At 44.3% G+C, this 16,750-nt stretch overlaps 1 protein-coding gene across 7 annotated transcripts in view; it reads left to right on the top strand.

Annotated features, from left to right (window-relative positions):
• The first annotated feature begins 7,948 nt into the window (after positions 1-7,948).
• LOC108041325 (teneurin-m) overlaps positions 7,949-16,750 on the top strand; it is a 115,247-nt gene continuing 106,445 nt past the window's right edge. For all 7 annotated transcript variants that reach the window (XM_017119218.2, XM_044458796.1, XM_044458798.1 and 4 more), the window contains exon 1: positions 7,949-8,932. In XM_017119218.2, coding sequence (XP_016974707.2) covers positions 8,635-8,932 — 298 coding nt within the window. In that variant the 5' untranslated portion in view covers positions 7,949-8,634. The remainder of the gene's footprint in view (positions 8,933-16,750) is intronic.

Below are 16,750 nucleotides of genomic sequence, written 5' to 3'. Positions count from 1 at the left end.
TTGTACCAATAGAAACCCAAACTAAATACTAGAATTATCTTTAAGCCTGTTATTCGTATTATATTGGTGGTGTCATGAATTTACAATAGAAAACTTTTACAACAAATTAGCTATTTTTGATTTAATTGATCAAAGCTGATATGGGTTTAGAAATGAATATAAAAGATGAAAAATTGCAAATGTATTCGTTCACCTAAAAATGAAAGGGAATTGAAATCGAGTCAAAAACTTGAACAAATAATGCAATTTCATTATGCAGTCAGCTTTGCAGAAATTGTAATAAATAACTAATTAGGCCACATCTTGTTGTTGGTTGTTTGCACTCTGTCAGCCTCTCGTTCTGTGGGGTTTTTTTTTGCATATTCTATTTAAAGTGAGTTTGTGTCGAAATCAAATTTTAATTGATTTAAGCGGATTGCAGGTCGAACAATGCAAGGGACTCTCCCGCCCCATTTGGGTATGTTCTCGTTTGCTCATCGGGGTCTCAGTGGGTTTAATGGGGCTCCAATATGCGGTCGCCCTGGGAATTGGGAGCTGGGCCACTGATTTGCCCTTTGACCTTTTTCCTTGGCTAAGGCAAACATAAACCAGCTAAAAGGTTATGCCATCCCTCCCCCAACTTGCCAACTATTTCCCCCGCTGAGTGAAATGAATCTGCAATTCTATTCCATTTTGTGAGCAGCTCCATTTTTATCCCCATTTTCCTTTTTCTCTGGGGCAGCAGGAGAAGATGATGATGATGCCAGGGCAGGTGTGGACTTAATGCGAGCTATCCAAGGGGTTGGAGGAGGTGGGCTGCTCCACTCGCCGTCGGCGACGGCTGCCAAACACTTTCATCTTTCGCCACAAGCCCACGGTCGCCCGGGGGGAAAGGAGAAAGAAAGAAGAAAGGAGAAAGGAGGTGGAAGTGGAAGTGTAACAGATCCCCCAGTGAATGCAAATAACTTGCAGTGCTCCGTCCCGCTTTTCCGAGGTGGCACGAAAAAGTGTGGCAAGGCTGCGGGTAATCAACAAACGTTTATGGCTGCCGCTGATGAACTTGTTGATGATCGCGGCTGGTCATTTGTCTTGGGATAACGAGAGCAGAGATGCCCTGATATACTTTTGATGCATGTTGGCGGGGGTGGGGTGGAACTACTCAAGTTCTTTACCGGATTTGCATAAATATTTGCTCGCATTTTTCATCCCAACGAGAAGTCAACTTTTTCACGACTTATGCAAATAGATAAGTCGAATGGCAAACAGCTCCGCGCCACTCCGGCACAAAGAGAAAGTGAAAATTGAGTTTTCTCCAGCGCGGAATAAACAAATTAAATTATAATTAGTAAACAAAAACGAAGGAAGCAGGGAAGTGCCGAAACAAAGCCAGATGCAAATGGAAACTCCCCCCAGAGCCCCATTCAAGGTCTTCTTGTTGATTAGTCCTGGTTTGTCTGCTGATTGCGCCCCGCCCCGCTTTTACCGCCAATTATCGGGAGTCAAGTGCTGCAGGTAACCTCCCAAGCCGCGCCAATTGCTTATCACCTTTGTGGCAATGACAGCCATCGCAGCAGACAGCGCTCGACACATTCGTTAGGACTCCGGCTCCGACGTCCTTTGCCCCATTCACAGTTGACAAAATATGCAGCTGCGTCGTTAGCACTTTCCACACATCTCGCATTTGGAAATATTTGCCATGATTCGATTGTGTAGACACCACCCGAACACACTTCCGACCGCATCCACACAGCCACACATCCAAACACCCACATCCACTTCCACGTCCACGTCCACCTCCTCCTCCACATCCACATGTGGAATCCACATCCAAGGAGAACGGGAGGCACTCAATTGAGTTTGGGTTTGGCGCCCGACGCCCTGCATTGCTGGTTATTATTATTTCTGATATATGCGGTCTTACCCTGCGGTTGTCACTCACCCGCAGGAGCGGATCGAGGTGGCCTGCCAGGCAGGGGTGGGGGTTGAGGACTCCTCGCTTTCGGTGGTCTGTGCGGTCTCCGCTCCATGTGTCGCTGCCTTTGCCGTCGTGCCGTGGTTGCATGCAAATGAAGCGTGAGTCCCCGAAAGGTGTGGAACGCCGGGTGTGAGGGTTTTCTTTCCAGCAAAGTCAGCGCCTGGCATTGAACTGCGCCCTCCGCCAATGCCTGCATCCGCATCCGCATCCGCATGCATAATTCTATGCCCAAAATATTTCACTTTTTTGCATGCAATCTCCTGTTGACAGCCAGAAGCCAGGCTCTGTTCCATTTGCAGTCGTCCAATTGGTGCAGCATGCTGAAGAAATTGTTTCGTAATTGCAGTGTTGACAGCGACCACGTGGAAGGTCCTGAAGAAGGCTTTCTTCGACGCAGCTGCCAAGGAGCTGGAGTGGAGGGGAAAACGGATTGAAATGCGAAGCGAGGATCTTTTAAAACCACCGCACATCATCACTTTCCACAATTACTGAAGGAATAATTAAATTTTTAAGGACTCACCTTTTCACTTCTGTTCTAACTTTGTTTTAATGATAGGGCTTAGCTTAAAGTCTTCCTTGAAGAAGCACTTTGATTTGAATAATTTAAATTTATGGTGTTTAGGATCTGAATAGTTTTGTTCAGAAAATAGTCCGACTTGGGAGAACTTAATTGCTCATATCCCAAAAGTGTCTCCACCTCCTCCAGGTCCCATTCAGCATTTTCTGACGCATCAACTACGAGATCCTTTGGCAAAACAGAACACGCCACAAAATTGCTCAAATGCAGCCAGACATTAACGTGTTTTCAAATTTTACGCAGGCAGCCAAACGAAGCGACTGGCAGCACCCCTCCCCGACCCCCCGACTCCTCGAGTCCCCAGGAAAAGCCACACATGTGTGTAATTTTCTTTACGAGCCGACGGAAAGGGGGTCGGAGTCGGGGTCCAAAGTGTTGCCTGATAAACGATGTCTGCTCTTCAGAGTGTCCTGCGCCAACCAACAGGCAATGTCGACATCTCCGTCGGAATAGAAAATTCAAATTTGAAAATATGGAAATGCCGGCAGCGACATTGGGCATGAACCGAGGCAGCTGGGGCAGCTCCCGGCCCTCTCCTCCGCCATCCGAGTGCATGCGCCATTGGGCTGCAGCTATGCAAGTCGAGCCCGAAGTTGAAGTCGCAGGCGATCCCGGGGTCGTAATTCGATTAACACCTTTCGGGCGGCGGGGAGACGGCAACTATTGGCCTTTAATTGGTGAGCGGCGTCAATGATGGTCCCGCCACCCCTCCGACCCTCGCCCTTCGATTCCCCCGCTTGTCTGCGGCTTATTAGGTGCGGAAATCTTTATTGATTGATGCATTGTTTGTTTTGGCTTGTGGATGACTCGGTGACTCCTGCCACGACCGCCCGCATTGTCTGCCACAAGGAGTTTGGAATGGAGTTTGGAGTGGGTCGGGGACTGGGGGAATCGGGGCAGCCAGTTGGGGCGGGGGAATCGGAGTGCCAAGTGCTAAAGTACTCCCCTCCCAGATCGTAACTCTTTCAATCAGACTGCGTTGTCCTAGGACGGGCGACACGTGTTTCCTCCGGGGAATTCGTTTGCCAAAGATCGCAGATGTGACCTAGGACAGCATTGTTCTGGAAATTACATTTCCAACTGGCAGATATGGAATGATAATAATTCCTAGTATTTTTACAAAGTAAATAGACACGCTACGGGCTTTAGAAGGCAAACGATTTGTAAGTTTTCAAATCGTTTGTGTTTGTTTCAAAAGTAAACGAAATCGAGTCCTTATAAAAATTTAAGAAAATAAATTGTTATTATTTTCTTCTATTATTTTAAATTTGGTTTTTGTATATTGAAAGCACAAAAATCATATTGAGCTAGTTGTCCTCAATCGGGCTTACATTTTGTTTTAGTTATAGATTATTCCTCAGTAATAATTTCCCTTATTGCCGATGCTTTAACCATCTTAAGATTTCGCCTTAAACATTCGTTACTGCCTTCTTTCCCCCATCTTTACTTACCAACTTTAATTTCAGACTGCAAATTGCATTGGAAATGCAAAAGAGAGATGAACAGACAGAAGGAAAAAGGAGACAGGGCGGAGAAAGGACGAAAAATCGTCTTTAATTAGTTCGCCTTTCGTTTAATGCAATCGCGAAAAAATATTTTTAATTTAAAACGCGTAATTCAATATCTCGAGTAATTTTATTTGCCGCCCACCCCCACCACTTACAGGCGGTGGCTGCGGGTGGGGGCGTGGCTGTTTGGTGGGCCAGGACACAAAGTGCTGCCAGTCATTGTCGCTGTCCGTTGTCCGTAGTCCGTTGTCCGCGTGTCCTGTTCGATTTTTATGCCAGCACAAAGTTAAGCTGAGCATTTTTGCGTGGACGTCGATCGATGCACCATGCATCCCATATACATATACGCTATATAAAAGTATATTTCTGCTATATGTGGGGCAGCATTCCGGTGAGGGGAGTGGGAATGGGGAGGTCATCCAACGCTGTGTAAATTGAGGCAGGAAATGCCGTTCGAGGGTTCGAAGTTGATGATTTTCAGGTCAAGAGCTGTGCAGCAGCAGCAACATCGAGGGCAGCTTGCCACTTGTTGTTGCTGCCACCGATGGTCAGTAATTTTACTGGCTTTTTTATTTGGTGCTGCTGCTTTTAAGTGGCGATCAAATTTCTTGATTGAAGCTCCAAGTGCAAGACAATGTGCAGCTGTTTGTCCTTAAACAGGATACTCCAAATGACCCGAGACTGGGAGCCAAAAGTAATTGCTAAAATTGAAGCTAAAATGCAACAAAACGGAGGAAGTTTTAGTGACCGGAATAGAAATGTGATACTTTATCCGGCCTGGGAAGTCCCTCAAAGCAGAATAAAACCTTATGTACTAACTTGCATCAAAAAATGTTAGTTTTGCGGATTATTTTATCTCGAAACATATTTTAGACTTTAGATAATGGTTAATTTTAATAAGCTATTTGTTTTGACTTATAAAAATAAATATTTTCTCCAATTAACAAAATATCTATTAAAAGTTGGCATTAAATAAATTCGAGATTTCTCGTTTCCGACCTAATTAAATTTAAAGAACGTTTGGTTCGAAATGTAGTGGAAGCGACTACCTCTTAACGTTAATAAGATAGATGACTGTGTCGAGTTTTATTTTGTAAAACCTTTCTTAAATAAAAGCACAACAAGTCAAGTATATTTATTCCTGAAGTGAGAAGAGAATCCAAAGCAGAACAGGCGGCAACTGGCCAAATCAGGACTCGCTCCTCCCGAGGTCCACAGACTCCAGATAGTATTAAATGTGTCAGATGCAGGCGGGAGATTCGTTCTCTCCTTTTCTCGAATGATGCTCAAGCATTTTTGCCTACAACAGGAAATTGATTTTTCATCGACAGCAGGGAATATCGGGAAGGCAGAACGCCATGTCCTATGCAAATACTTTCAGAGTACAAAAAATTTGCGTCACGCGGCGTTGCCACATTGCGAGACTTGTGAAAGAAATGACAATTTCTTCTGCTGCTTCTTGCCCTTCACATCCTTCACGTTCTGGGAAAGCTGTCAAAAAAGCTTCAGCAACAACTTCCGCTACATGGCAGAGAATTGGTGGAACGTGGGGCGACGAGAAGGGCAGGATGCGACCTGCGCTCAAAAGTTAAGCCATTAGCGAAATGTCCTTTACTTTGCTTATAACGCAATTTTCTGCTTCTTTTCTCGGCCATGTGCCCTCTGCCCCTCCCCCTTGCCCACCCATTGTTTGTTTCGGACACTTTTTGGCCAGGTCCGCTCGGTTTTGGCTTGGGTGCTGAATGACAACTTCACTTGTCAGCGTTTTGAAACTTTTGCGCCTCCCCTCGCCAGTACTCGGTAACTTTTTCCAGCGCTAATGAAGTCGAAGTATATTTTTTGGCTATGTGAAAATGTTCCCTTGAATCCGACAACATAATTAGTAAATGAAAAACTGTTTTGTGTAATTCGCTCTTCAGAGTAGCTTAGAAATTTTTCTGGGCTTATGAATTTGTGCGTTGGATTGATTCAATGCTTCTGTTTTTTTTTTAATTAATCTAAAGATAATCATATTATTTTGTTCTTTTAAATATTTCAGAATGTAAAATAATATAAGTTTATAATTTTTTAATTTATTAATTTTACAGTAGAAATGTTAAGTCAGCTAAGTATTTAAATTCGAGAAAGATAAAATTAAAGCCTATAGGCAAATACAAATACGTTGATAAGTGATGTAGTCATCACTTCCGCAAGCCGAAAAATCTAAGGCATAAACATTTTCAGGAAATATAGCTCTATCCTGTAGTACAAATACAAATTTATAAAATGTAATCTATTTTGTTGAAAATGTAAGTAATGATGAAAATTTTAAAATTTTGTATTTCTTTTGTTGGAAATAATCTGGAATGAACTTTTCTTAACGAGGTACAAAAGTTGTCATAATCCAAATTTTTGCTATACAATTACACTTTACGTTAAACCAGTACTATCTACAATATTCTGATTAGGCCCGAAGCGAGAAAATATTTTAGCTCATATTCCTTGTTACTTTCACTGCAATTACTCTGGAATTAGCCGAGAATGCAAATAATTAGTAAGAAAAGTTCAAGAGTATAGTTATTCCTTCGACCAATATATGTATGTATAATTAGTTAAAATCGGACAAGTTTAATTAAGTTGTTAAAATAATATTCATAAGACTAGGTACCCACCCCAGTCAAGTAGAAACACCTGCCGTGATCCTTTAACCGTTTTAGGCCGTCCAGGTTTTTAAATACATAATATAAAAAACACAAGTATGATAACTTGTTTTTAAGAACTTTAAACAACGGCGCCAAAACTGTATGACCACCTTGGAGAAAACGTAGAATGTCCCGTAACGCCTCGCGAAAGTGGCCAGAAAGCGCCTATATGTGCGTTAAACCCAAAGGTGGTTACACTGCCTGGACCTGGACAGTCTTAACAGATGTTAACGGTGTCGATGTTACTGTCAATACTGTTATTACAACGCTGTTAGGCACAGCCGCAGATAAATCTGAACGAAACTGGCGTGCAGCGCGTAGCACGGTGGCAGGCAATATTAGCAGCCGGAATCCGCTCCCCTGCATTTCCCCTTAGTTGTTGGCCAAAATTTAAACGCACTTTTTAACCTTCAAAACAGAGATTCGATGAGTTCTCTCTCGCAGTCCTATTCTCTTGCCTGCTCTCTCCTGCTCTCTGTGGCGATGCTGCAGCCGGCAGCGCTGCCGACGTATGACATGCGCAAAAGAAGAGCGTAGGCGCGAGCTCTCTCCTCCCACGACACTTGCGCTCTGGTCTCTCTCTGCTCAGCAGACTGAACGAAAGACGAAAGATTGAAAAGAGCAGCCAGAGCATCGACGACTGTTTTAATTTTAACATTGATGCATATTTTGCAGGAACGAAATGAGTATTTAACCCACGAGAAGTCACTTTTAAACTTAAAAGGACTTACAATATGTGCATACATAAGCAGGTAATATAAAAAAATATCAACTCAATATTGAGTCGGTTGATCGATCTACACGGGATTTTGTTTTATGAATTTTGTTTGCCAATCTGAAGGGCAGCAAACTTAAGATTCATTTCTGTTTTTAGACTCCATAAACAGATAAAATTTTGTGTTTTATTTTAAAATCATACAATTGCTTTCATATTTTTAAAGCCAATAATCAAATCATGTTCGATCATTTTCCATTTGCAAAGTCACTATGTAGTGAATTCGGTGAAAATGCTTACAGGGGATAACAGTATTCGTTAACATTTGTGCATGGATTTTGGGCTTCGGTTAACACCGCCGTCGTCGGCCTTCGTTGAGTTGGGAGAGCGAGAGAGCGAAGAGCGTTTCTAAGCTGCGCTCTCGCTCTCCCCGCCTTTCGGTGTGTTTCGCCAGTTCTCCCCACAGATTCGGTTTGTCGTTCCGTTTTCCTCTCATTCGTCTTTTGAAATTCGCCTCGAACGGTTCTCGTTTCAAACTCGACGTCGCCGCTCGAGAGTTCGCCTCCACCATCCGGAAAATGTGGATATACGAAAAGTAGCGAGGAACAGCGCGCTGCTGCTAGTTAAAAATACTGAAAATCGGGAATCCGGGAAAAACATCACGAGATGATAGTTGGACCAAACGAATTCTAACTTTACGCATTTCAAACGATCTCCTCGCCGCGCAAACAAAACAAACCATACCCCGTCACCCGTCATCTCCTCGTCGCGTCTCTGTACTCCCCATCGTGTGTGTCCCGTGTTTTCGAGTGAACGACTGCTGGCAGGGAAGGCCCCAAGAAATATTATTACGGCCTCGGCCGACTGTGATTGAGTCGAAGTTGTGCTTTTGTTGGGACCCGCAGATTAACCGCCTGGAAATGGAAATGGCCCAGTAGAAATGTTTTTGAGTGCAGTGCGCCAGTGTCGAGTGCATGAATAATCGCGAGTAGCCGAAAGCAATCTCTTCTCTTCCCACTCCCCCGCGGAGTCCTCCTCTCCTCTTCTTCTTCTGTCCGGCTGTCTGGCCAAAAGCCGCCAAAGCCGCCAAGATTAAGTTCTCAAAGCAGCACGCCCACCACGCGTACCGCCACACGGACAACATCTACGACGGCGGCACGGACACGGACGACGACGAATGTCCGCTGGAGGCGACCGCCATGAATCCCTACGAGTATGAGTCCACGCTCGACTGCCGCGACGCGGGCGGCGGTCCCGCCCCGCCCCACGCCCACCCGCACGCCCAAGGACGCACGCTGCCCATGAGCGGCCACGGGCGGCCGGCGACGGACCTCGGCGTCACCGCCCACGGCAGCCAGACGCTGCAGCACCAGAACCAACAGAACCTGCAGGCCGCCGCCGCCCAGTCGTCCCACTACGACTACGAGTACCAGCACCTGGCCCACCGTCCGCCGGACACGGCCAACAACACGGCGCAGAGGACGCACGGCAGACAAGGTGAGTTCCGACCTGCGGATTCGAGGGGCGGACTTTGCCAAGAAATCTAAACGGTTAACCTTTTGCAACGAGTTCCAATCCTCAGCAATTTCCATAGTTTCCACAATTTAAAGTCCAGATAGAAAGAGGTACCTTTAATTCGGAAAAGTTGTAATGATAGAAATGTGTTTAAAACTAGGCTGTTTAAACCTTTTTGTTGTTTCATGCACAAAGAAATCCAATTAAAAACTCTTAGAAAGTTTAAAGAGTTTTAGTGCACAAGGAGTCCCCTAATTCGAAGTGTTTCATGTGAACAATAAGTTTAAGCCTTTAACACATATGTTTCCTTTGCTTTTTTAGTGAAATAATTTATTAATGACATGGTCCAATCTCTGTTAACAAGTTTTGTAAACTTGAAATATTATTCTCGTTAAATGTGCCTTTTTAATACTACAATGCCAAACTTTATTGAGCTATAGTAATAGGAAATTAACTTTAATAGATGGTTCTTATTACCCAAGTTTAGGAAAATAAAAATAGTACATCTAAAGAGATGGCTCTGCGAATTACCATGTTATCTGCTAGTCCCGGTAATTATTCCTTCCCATTGCTGCGTAATATCGTTGGGAAAGGGGAAGGGCCAGCAAGTTGCGACAAGTTTGAACAAATTACTCCGCTTATCGCCGAATGCGGCCAAACATTTTGCATAAATTAAACAAATTAAGGCGGCATCCCAGCGCTGGGAGTGGGCTTCGCCTGACATTGAGCCCGCTCTTGTTTCATATTCCATAATTTCCCTTTTTCCGACTGAGCGCGTTTTTTCACGATTTGTCTGATTAATAAAGCGAGAGCAACAATAGCGAGCGCACAAAGCGCATTTGAAAAGGATACTCTCTGTCAGTCAGTCAGGAATTAGGGGAATCCCAGACGGTATCCCCATCCCCGAAGAATGCCTGCGGCTGGGAAATACTCGAGACCTCTGAGAGGAGTTCGGTTTCATTAGCCTGATTATACACTGATGAAAAACAAGGCCCTAAAACCATTAAAAATCCGTTTGATACATGTTTAAAAATATAATAATTTTTAAGCCCTAAAAGTGTCTCATATGTTATTATTTGTTTGAACATTACTTTTGTAAAAATTCATTTGATCAAAAAACCATTTGGATAGTAGTAGATTATGGTAGATTAATGGCACCAGAACGAAAAGGAAAGACAAAATAATTAATATTATTTTCTTGCAATTTTACGCACACTTATTAGCACCTGCATGGCTCTTCCAGACCTATCCAATATTTAACCCATTCCCATCCTCGACCACGAGCACACTAACCACAAATACATACATGCTTCGACATGCTTCAGTTTTATTATTTCCGACTTTGCTTCTTGGCATTTGAACTTACACATAAAACGGAATTTACATAACTTTATTTCTGGCATTTCCTCTTTGAGCTTTCCCTGCTCCGCTCCTCTTGTTCATCCTCATCGTAGTCATCCCACATTCCCCGCCCTCGCCTTGGTCTTCTTCTGCCTTTCAGCGTTTTTGTGGTGTTATAAAAACAATTGCCAAACAATTGAAGCTTTGAAACGAAATAAAAATCAAATGGAAATCGAACCAGGAGAAAAAGAACGTGTGGGTGTGCGCTACCTGGCAGCAAAGCGAAAAAATTGTAAATTTACAGCAACAAATAAATTTCGTAACTGGCAAACAATAAATTCCTGAGACCCGAAGACTTGAGAGAATTTCTTTTTCTGTTTTGGCGCAAGAAATGAAATTGAATAAAGTGGGCCAAGGGGGTGCGATTGGGGGGAGGCGAAGCTCGTAAATTTTCAACACTTCACCAGGCACCAGCTTTTCCTGCTCCCGCTACCCAGTGCCTGTCATAAAATTGCCAAAAAGCCAAAACAGGAAAGAGCGAAAAGTGAATGCCTGGAAAAGCAGCGAAAAATTCTTTCTCCCCCGCTTTGACGTTGTGTTGATGTGTGAAAATCTGCTCGAAGCGCGCAGACCGACATTTCAATGTCTCAATGCTTGATTTGTCAGCCGCCAATTAGCCAAATTAGGTCAAAAAAAACCTCCCCGCTCTTGGCCACTCTGCATTATTAAACGCAAACCACAGCCAAGTCCAAATCCAACTCCAGATGGCCTCCAAAGCCAATCACAATTCCATTCAACAATGCTAAAGCTGAAAGCGAAAAAAGGCGAGAAACACGCAACTAATTTCGAAAATGGAAGCTCAGCAAGGTCACCCTCTGAATCGGAATCGAAATCGGACTCAGATTGGGATTGGATCGGTGTCGGGAATCAGAGTGCAGAGCCATTTCGATTTTCTCACCCTGAGTTTTCCAGCAGCGCCAAATCGAACCGAACAGAACAGAACGGAATGGATTATTATTTGTTTATGCCGCGCCCGATTAGTTTATGGCCCGCCCTAATGAGGCCACTTTGTTTATTTTTGTCTTGGCTACAATTTTGCAAAATGAAAATCTCCTTTCGTACAATTGTTTCGAACAGCTTAACACTTGCTTCTGGCAGTGGAGTGCTGTGGCCCCTTAAACAAAACAATTTCAAATTGTTTGGTTGGCGTGGTGTAATTACACGGGTGCGGTCGTTTCCCCAAGTGGTTCCATCGGACTCGTCGGATCTTGGCATGGGCATGTTTCAATAATTTTGTGCTTGCGCCGAGCTCCCACTTGTTTTCTACGAAGATCGCGGCGCTGGCTATTTTCGGTTTTGGCAGGGGGCAATATTATAAACGGCCGGAGAGTAGTATTTTTGAGTGAGTGCCGGTGCCGGGGCTTCCTGTGCGTCACAGACAGTTGGGGGAGCTTCGGTGAGTCAGCAGGAACCTTGAACAGCATTTGAATGCGGCACTCGATTGGAAATTGATAGGGAGCATTCATTCTAATTCTAAAACGCCGTCGATCTCCCATAATTCGAACTTTCCAAAGGCAAAATTTAAATAACATTTTTGAAAATTAATTTAATTAATACTCTTTAAAAAATGCACCCCTAAGTTTACTATTTGCGTAGATCTCAACTGAAATTTCGCATGGCACTCCAGATCCCCTGTTGACATTACCCAACCTAAGCATCCCATCAGTATCTGCGATCCCATTTTTGGACTGAAAGCGGCTTCCGCTCACTAATCCTCGCTGGCAGCTAAGCCGCTTATCGGCTAATCCCCAAAATCAACCTGAGAAAGGACCTCGGCCGGCGTTAGGCCCTTAACGACACCACAAAGCCCAGCTGTCATATTTGGAGAACCTGTTTGGGGGCCAATCGAATACAAAAATGTACAATTTCAAATTTGATTTTGGTTCGTTGTGTTGGCTGTTTTTGTTGCTGTTGTTGGGGGACTTTTGGGTTCCCCGCCACATTTGTAAAGTGTCGGCCAGGATTTTTCTGCGCTCTCGTTCACAACTGTCAATGTCAGGAGATGCAGACTAGGCGCCGGCACCGAGCGAAATTCCAACTTATTACTTCCTGACAGCTGTCAAAAAATATGCAAACACCCAAACAGGGAGAACAGGGGTAACTATGCGTCGAAATGTGCGCAGAATTATGTAAATCAAAGCGATTTGTAGCAGGCAAAAAAGCAGAGCTGGAAAAAGAGTGAAAAAAGGTAGAATAGAAAAATTGACAGCGACGGGAAATTCAAAATGTCGAGGGCAGATAGAGCTGTGGGCAGGAAGGGAAGCATGGATATGGATGGCAGCGGAATGCTGGGAAAATTACACGTAAACAGCAGGAGGCCAACAACGCCTTCTCTGTTCGGTTGTTCTTTACTTTTTGCGAAAAAAGAAATACACAAAAGAAAGGACCCACAAAAGACCTTTAAGCCCACACACTTGAGAGGGAAAAGCAGCGAAGGGATATAGGCGATAATGATGCCGCAACGCGTAGACAACCGCAAATGAGCAAGCGAGAGGAAGGCAGATAAGGCTCGGAATTTGTAAGGTGTTCAGATGACCTGACCTGGCTAGAAGTCTCGCTGCCGAGTACCTGCTGCGAGCCAACTTCAACAGGCTGAATATCTTTATTTCCCTCCCTCTCTATCTGTGTGCCCCTCTCACTTGCACTACGTGCCCGTTTTCCATTTGAGCTGCATCAGCTGCTAGCGTTTTGTCATTTCGGGATTAGTCGGGAAAAACAGGGAACCAAGGCATTTTCCCCTTCTCTAGATCGACATGCCTCATTTGGCCTCGCACCGAAAGAAGCAAAATGAACTCAGTCGTTCATATTATAATTTGATTTTCCTCCCCTGCCAAAGCCGATTATGGAAGCCAGAAGAGTTCGATCCGAACCCCAAGAAATTAATGCTGAGTTAGTTTTTGGGGAACCTGCAAATGGAATCTGTTCAATATCCCGTTTTTTGTATTCGGTGCCAGAGTGTCAGTTTTGGTTAGGGTTGTTAGCACAAATTAAAAAAATTGTGTTAGGAACAGAAATTTAAAATCGTAGATCCAATTTCTTTTCTTAGCTTGGGTCTGATTCATATGCCTATATCTCCTATAACTGATATCAGAATGATTTTAAAAAATATCTTTTGTAATTGATTTATAATCATTTCAAAAGAATCTGTTTTTTTATGAAAGACTTTTAGAATATATATTTGTCGCAAAAAACGAATTGATATTGTGATATCTTAGTCACCACGGGATCTTTTTTTGCCATACATAGTAGGGAGCTGCAGTTTGGCTTTGTTTTATGACTGTTTCGTAGCATATAAATTTGTTGAAATCCCACATTGTCTCGGCACTCACTCTCGGGTGGCACGTCCTGCCCGACTTGATGATTGTTGTTTACTGTAATTGCTGCACGATTGCTGATGTAGGGAAAAAAGAGTCCTGTTCTGGCCCCTCCACCCACCAGCAGCAAAGAAATATTCACGCAAAAGTCATAAAAAATATGTGAATTCTGTTTGGGTTTTTGTACTTCTCGCTCGCTTTTATTGTCGAACGTTAAATTTATTATTTTTTATAGAATGTTTCACAACTGAATGCAAATTCAGCGTCCCCGCCCCCAATCTTTACGAGCACTTTACATATTTTTTCAGCTCTGTTCCGTTCCGTTTCTGTTTCTGCTTCTTAATTGCATCAGCCAGTGCTGCATGCAGGGGGTGGCACAAAGGGTTGCCCCAGGGTTTCTAGTCGAGCCATAAAAATTATGCTTCTGGGTTTCCAGAAGCTGTAAAAACTAAGCGTAATGACAAGTTCTGTGGCTGCCCTTTTATGGGCTTTGCGACGAACTCGCGCCTGAGACAGGCTCGCGGGTGTCAATGGGTTGGAGAGGTCTCATCCGATCCCCGATAGCCGAGATGCACTTGTCTGCCATCTCATTCATCGCCTGCCCCTCCCACCCCCTCTTAGATGATTTCCGCGACATTCTGGCACTCGGCAGCAGCTGTCGCTATCGCTAATAAAATATCTGAGACTATAAATACTCTGACCATAATGTGTGCCACTTGAATGGAAAGCAACTCATCTCGACTCGACTCAGAACAGGCAAAAGTACAGCAGCCAGAGTCGCTGTAAGATTTCGATTATCAGCGGGGCGGAAGTGCCCAATGGCAAGTCACATAGGAACTTCTGACCGATATATATCCGTTTACGTTGTACATACTCGTACTTGCACGGTCACGAGTGGAGAGTTGCTCGCGTAATAAGCCGAAACAAATGAGAATGAAAATGAAAAGAAAGCGGAACTTTTAATGCCCCAAAATCTGGCACCTTAAAGCGGCTGACACCCAAAAATTAGGCGGCAGGGATAAGAGATAAGGATAAGGGGAGGGACTGGAGACATCTGTCGGTCCCCTAAAAGGCAAAACACTAATAAAATTTTGGCAGGACAAGCAAAGTCTTCGGGACATTTCATCATTAGGAGCAAAGGCGATAAAAATAGCAAAACAACGCTTGCCTTATCACACGGAATGGAGAGGGAAAAAGCAAAACAACGCAAGAGGAGAGCGAAGTAAATCTCGGAAAATGATTTTCATTTTATGCCGTTGCGCGACCGAATGAGGAAAACCCAACAAAAGGAAGGAAAACAATAAAATAAAATTTAAGATACATTGGAGACCAAAACAAATAGGCAGCGAAATAGGAGAGATACAGAGATGAAAGATACAAAGTAGGGAAAATGTCGCAGCTGTACCAGCGCGGAAGAGCGAGAAGGCAGGCTCCGAGCAGGATATCTTGGTACATCCTTCTCTGTTCCTCTTTTGGGACTCGACGGCACTTGAAGTAGTTTCGATGCGAAAAATAATTTACGTGGGAATGCCAGAGGCGGGGAAGCGGATGGCAGGGAGTGGATTCATCAAACAGACCAGATCCAGTGCTAGATAAGACTACAGACTAAGCGTAATTGAGAAGAGGTTCGCCCCGGCCCGTCTATCCGTCGTTTTCTGTGTTTATTCGATGGGAAATGAGTATTTCGTGGCAACATAAGCGTCCCGCGGCAAAGTATCTCTTAGCTACTCCACGCTAATGGAAATTTTATGATAGTTGCGTTGACAATTTTTATGCAACCGAAATAAAAGCCAAGACAAGGCAAAGTATCTTTTCGAGTCGTGCATTAGGCGCCTGCATAGAGACGCAGATACTCGTACGCACCAGCTCAGATACATTTGTAAACACATTGGAGCGGAGGGGGGGTCGGCCGACGACCGCACATTTTTAGCACATTTTCAGGATATCTCCTTACAATGGCCGGAGCAGCCGGGAGCGGCAGGACAGCGCGTCAGGTTACAGGACAGCCGCGTCCCGGCCTGCTCTTTTTAAGGCATTTCTGTACATATCGTGTGACCTGCGCCCACCCTCGTGGCGAGCCTAATGAAAGGACTTCAGGCCCGTCAAAAGGACCATCGACCACACCAATACCAGCATGCGGGTGTCGTAAAATAATAATAGTTACCCGAAAAGCCGAAACAGGTTTTCCTCCGTGTAGCTATCAATGTGTAAATGTTGTTGAATGTTTTTATTTGATTAGCGTTCGCTACGTGCCACATTCTCCTTTCTCTCCTCCTGCTTTGTTTGAGCATCTTGTGCATTTTCCTGTGAATTTCTTCTTGGCTCCGCTGACCCTGATGGAGATTTCACTGCCCGTCCCCGTCTTCCCCGTTCGTCATCATCGCTTGGCTGCCAAGATTAATTGTGTAAGCGTAAATTTTTTAATTTCGTGGAAATAATGCTCGGGATTATTCAGCGGGGAGGGATGGAGGAGTTTGGAATTTCTCATTTTGTGAGAGGCTCTAGGCAATTTGTGCGTGATTTGCCAGGGGAGCAGCTGAAGTGGGGGCTCCGTGCTATTGAAAATGTTTGCTAATAAATTTCTTTCTTTTTTCTTCTCTTGCAGGTGAGTAACTGATGATTTAAAGAGATTTAACACATTTTTCGTGGTAAGTGCCCGGGAAAAGGATGAGATATTAAGATGAGTGGCCTCAGAGATATTACTTGTCCTGCCTTAGCTGAAAGTGAAATTGTCCCCACTCGACAGCTCCGCCTCCCTTTTCACCCATTTAATTGTGCAAGCAGAAGGACGAAAGCGGAGCTAGAAAAGTAAAAATCTGCATTGTGCTGAGGCCTCATTGCACGGCACACAATCCATTTGATGTGTGCCAAGGCTGAGCACATGAATCATCAGGCAAAGAATCGGAGTCAGGCCTGAAACCAGACAATGGCCGCTTTGTCAGGTGCAACAGAAACAAGACTGAGATCCAAGTGGGCGGGCACACAAAAGATTCCGCAGCCTCTAAGCCAGCAAAACTTCTCCTTCTTTTCCGCCAGCTGGATTTTCCCCACAATGATTTACTCTAACTCTTTCGTCGTTTCCTTG

This window comes from Drosophila rhopaloa, unplaced genomic scaffold (genome assembly GCF_018152115.1).
Source record: "Drosophila rhopaloa isolate 14029-0021.01 unplaced genomic scaffold, ASM1815211v1 contig_171, whole genome shotgun sequence".
Lineage (NCBI taxonomy): Eukaryota > Metazoa > Arthropoda > Insecta > Diptera > Drosophilidae > Drosophila > Drosophila rhopaloa.
This window is presented reverse-complemented; position numbering and strand designations above follow the sequence as displayed.